The 2,698-nt window shown below is 33.4% G+C and overlaps 1 protein-coding gene across 1 annotated transcript in view; it reads right to left on the reverse strand.

Moving 5' to 3' along the window:
• Positions 1 to 202: 202 nt before the first annotated feature.
• LOC103591546 overlaps positions 203 to 2,698 on the reverse strand; it is a 43,625-nt gene continuing 41,129 nt past the window's right edge. The window contains exon 9 of the mRNA XM_008574032.1: positions 203 to 1,505. Within this exon, the coding sequence (XP_008572254.1) occupies positions 1,389 to 1,505 (117 nt within the window). The 3' untranslated portion in view covers positions 203 to 1,388. The remainder of the gene's footprint in view (positions 1,506 to 2,698) is intronic.

The following is a 2,698-nucleotide window of genomic DNA, read 5'->3' on the forward strand; positions in this document are numbered from 1 at the left end:
CAGGCACATAGTGAATGCTGTCTGTTTGTAATTATATGTCGTATTGCTAATACTCATTTTTTCATAATTATTTGTATCTTATATAATGCTCTCAATATATGCTATAGGTGGTACTGTTTGTGTTTGAAATCTAAGTGTGTAAATATAACAAACCAATAAATACATTGAATTATGCATAATCATATTAATACCAGCAACAAACTATTTTAAAATATTTTAAATTTATTTTTCTTCTCTTTAAATCTGTTTCCAAAATCTCAGAAAATCTGCACAGTTTCCTAGAAACATCCGTCAGTTGTTACTGAGAGATGCCAGCAGTTGATACTGACTTCCTAATTCTGCTTTATCTTCTTTTTGGGTGACTATGGTAAGAATATTTAATAGATTAGCAGGAATCAATATGCCTATGTGAACAAGAAACTATTAGAATTCCAGCCTTTATTCTGATATTCGATTTTATACCAGATACTGAATACTAAACCTATTAGTATCAACAGTAATATAGGGTACAAACTTCTCTTATTTTTAGCATTTTGTTTAGCTGCTGACCAATAATTTCCTTTTAAAAATTAGAATTGACTGCCACTGCAAATTCTTTTTCATAAGTATGATGATGAAAAACGTATTACATAAATCCCCTTCAAAAGATAGATTCCAAAAGATACTGCAATTCCAAAATGTATGTTAGTTTAGTTTCAAAAAATAATTTAAATATAAAACTAAATATGAGAGTAATGGAACTAGTTAAGTGTTCAAATTTTGATGTTCCCTTGCATGCTTGAAAAAAAGTTTTGCTTTTCCTGATTTCAAAAGAAATACAGTCATTATTTAAAAAACGAAAAACAGGATAGTACAAAAAAATCACTGGTAATTGCTCCACCTAGATATAATCTCTATATACATTTTGGAGGCTTTCCTTCTGGTTTTATTTTTTTCTAGAAACTGCAATTATTTATTTTAGTCTTATGGTTGGCTCTTCAGATAAAGCTGTGTACAAAGAATCTTACATAATAGAGATATAATAAATGGGTATGATATAACCTACCGTTCCCCTCCACCGTTCTCTCATGACAGAAGCTACTTCTAGTCTTTTTTTTTGGTCATATATAGACTTGGCATACAGAATTAGTGACTAAAGACAGGCACACATTTACATTTTTAACAGAATAAAAGAAACCGGAGAGAAGCAAAAAGTTTCAGATGTCTTAATTATATTATCATACAAAGCAGAACAAAGTTTTATACACACACACAACTATTTACAAATATGTAATCATATGTACAAAGATTAGAAGGGAGTATACAGAAAAACATGTGTTAGTATATCAGGGTTATGTTTCTTTTTCATTATTTTATGTATTCAACATAACATTACAACTATTTTAGTGCTAGAGAATCTTATATAAATGAATTTGTTCAAGAGTTCCTCTGTCGATATCCTTCTGTGGGTATACGTCATAGTTCAGTGGTATCTCTTCAACCCAGGGAATTAACTGTATATTAGTCTAGGGGAAAAAAAAAGATTATAAACAAACATGAAAATTGCAGAATGATTCCATTCTCTGGAATTCTAAGAAATCAGCACTAAGTAATTGAACACAACACATTTTATTGTTTTTTTCTTTAATTTTTTTAATTGAAACATAATTGATTGTACATAACTATGGGGTACTGTGTTGAATATCAATACCTGTGTGCAATATGTGAAGCTCAAATCAGGATAATTAGTATATTCAACATTACACAATGTAATCATTTTTTGTGGCCCTTTACCAATTTTTCACTAAATCCCTCTCCTCCTCCCCCTTTCCCTCTGGTAACCTCAGTTCTGTTCTCTCCTTTTGAAAAGTTCACTGTATTATTGAACAATGTAACAGATTTTTTTAAAATTAAACTTTCAATTTTGAGATAATCGTAGATTCACATGCAGTTGTGAGAAATAATACAGTGATTCCAGGTACCAGTAACTCAATTCCCTCAATGGTAACACATTATAAAACTGTAATACAATATCAGAACCAGATTATTGACACTGATACAATCAAGATGCAGAACAAGTCCATCACCACATGGATCCCCACTATTGCCTTTTCATAGCCACATCTACTTTCCTCCCTGCTCTCCCCTTCTTAGCCCCTGGCAACCACTAATCTGTCTCCATTTCTATAATTTTGTCATTTGAACACAGCAGATTTTAATTATGATGAGCAGTACTAAGTCTACATGGTGCTGCATGAATTATTCTTTGTTATACTAAATGGTAGATCTGTGGATTTAGGGACTTAATTTACTCTGATTTTGGCATCTGAAAGAAAATAGAACTTATAATACAAACTGGAAATCACAGACTTGAAAAGGTATGTTTTTATGAGTATGAAAAAATATGGTAGGATCACACGACTCATGGGGTGGGAATCTCATGGGGAGGGAATGAAGGGGGACACTGGGAAGATTAACACCTTTTCTTTATATATTTCTGGATTACTGCCCTTGTAATAACAAGCATTAATTACTTATGTAATTTAGATGATTGATAAAAATTCTCTAAAAGGGGCCGGCCCGGTGGTGCACTGGATAGTGCGCCGCTTGGGAAGCACGGCGGCGCTCCCGCCCGAGGGTTCGGATCCCACATACAGACCGGTTCCCGCTCACTGGCTGAGCGAGGCGCGGGAGCGACACCGAGGGTTGCAGTCCCGTT

Source organism: Galeopterus variegatus, unplaced genomic scaffold (genome assembly GCF_000696425.1).
Source record: "Galeopterus variegatus unplaced genomic scaffold, G_variegatus-3.0.2 Scaffold54, whole genome shotgun sequence".
In the NCBI taxonomy this organism is placed as follows: domain Eukaryota; kingdom Metazoa; phylum Chordata; class Mammalia; order Dermoptera; family Cynocephalidae; genus Galeopterus; species Galeopterus variegatus.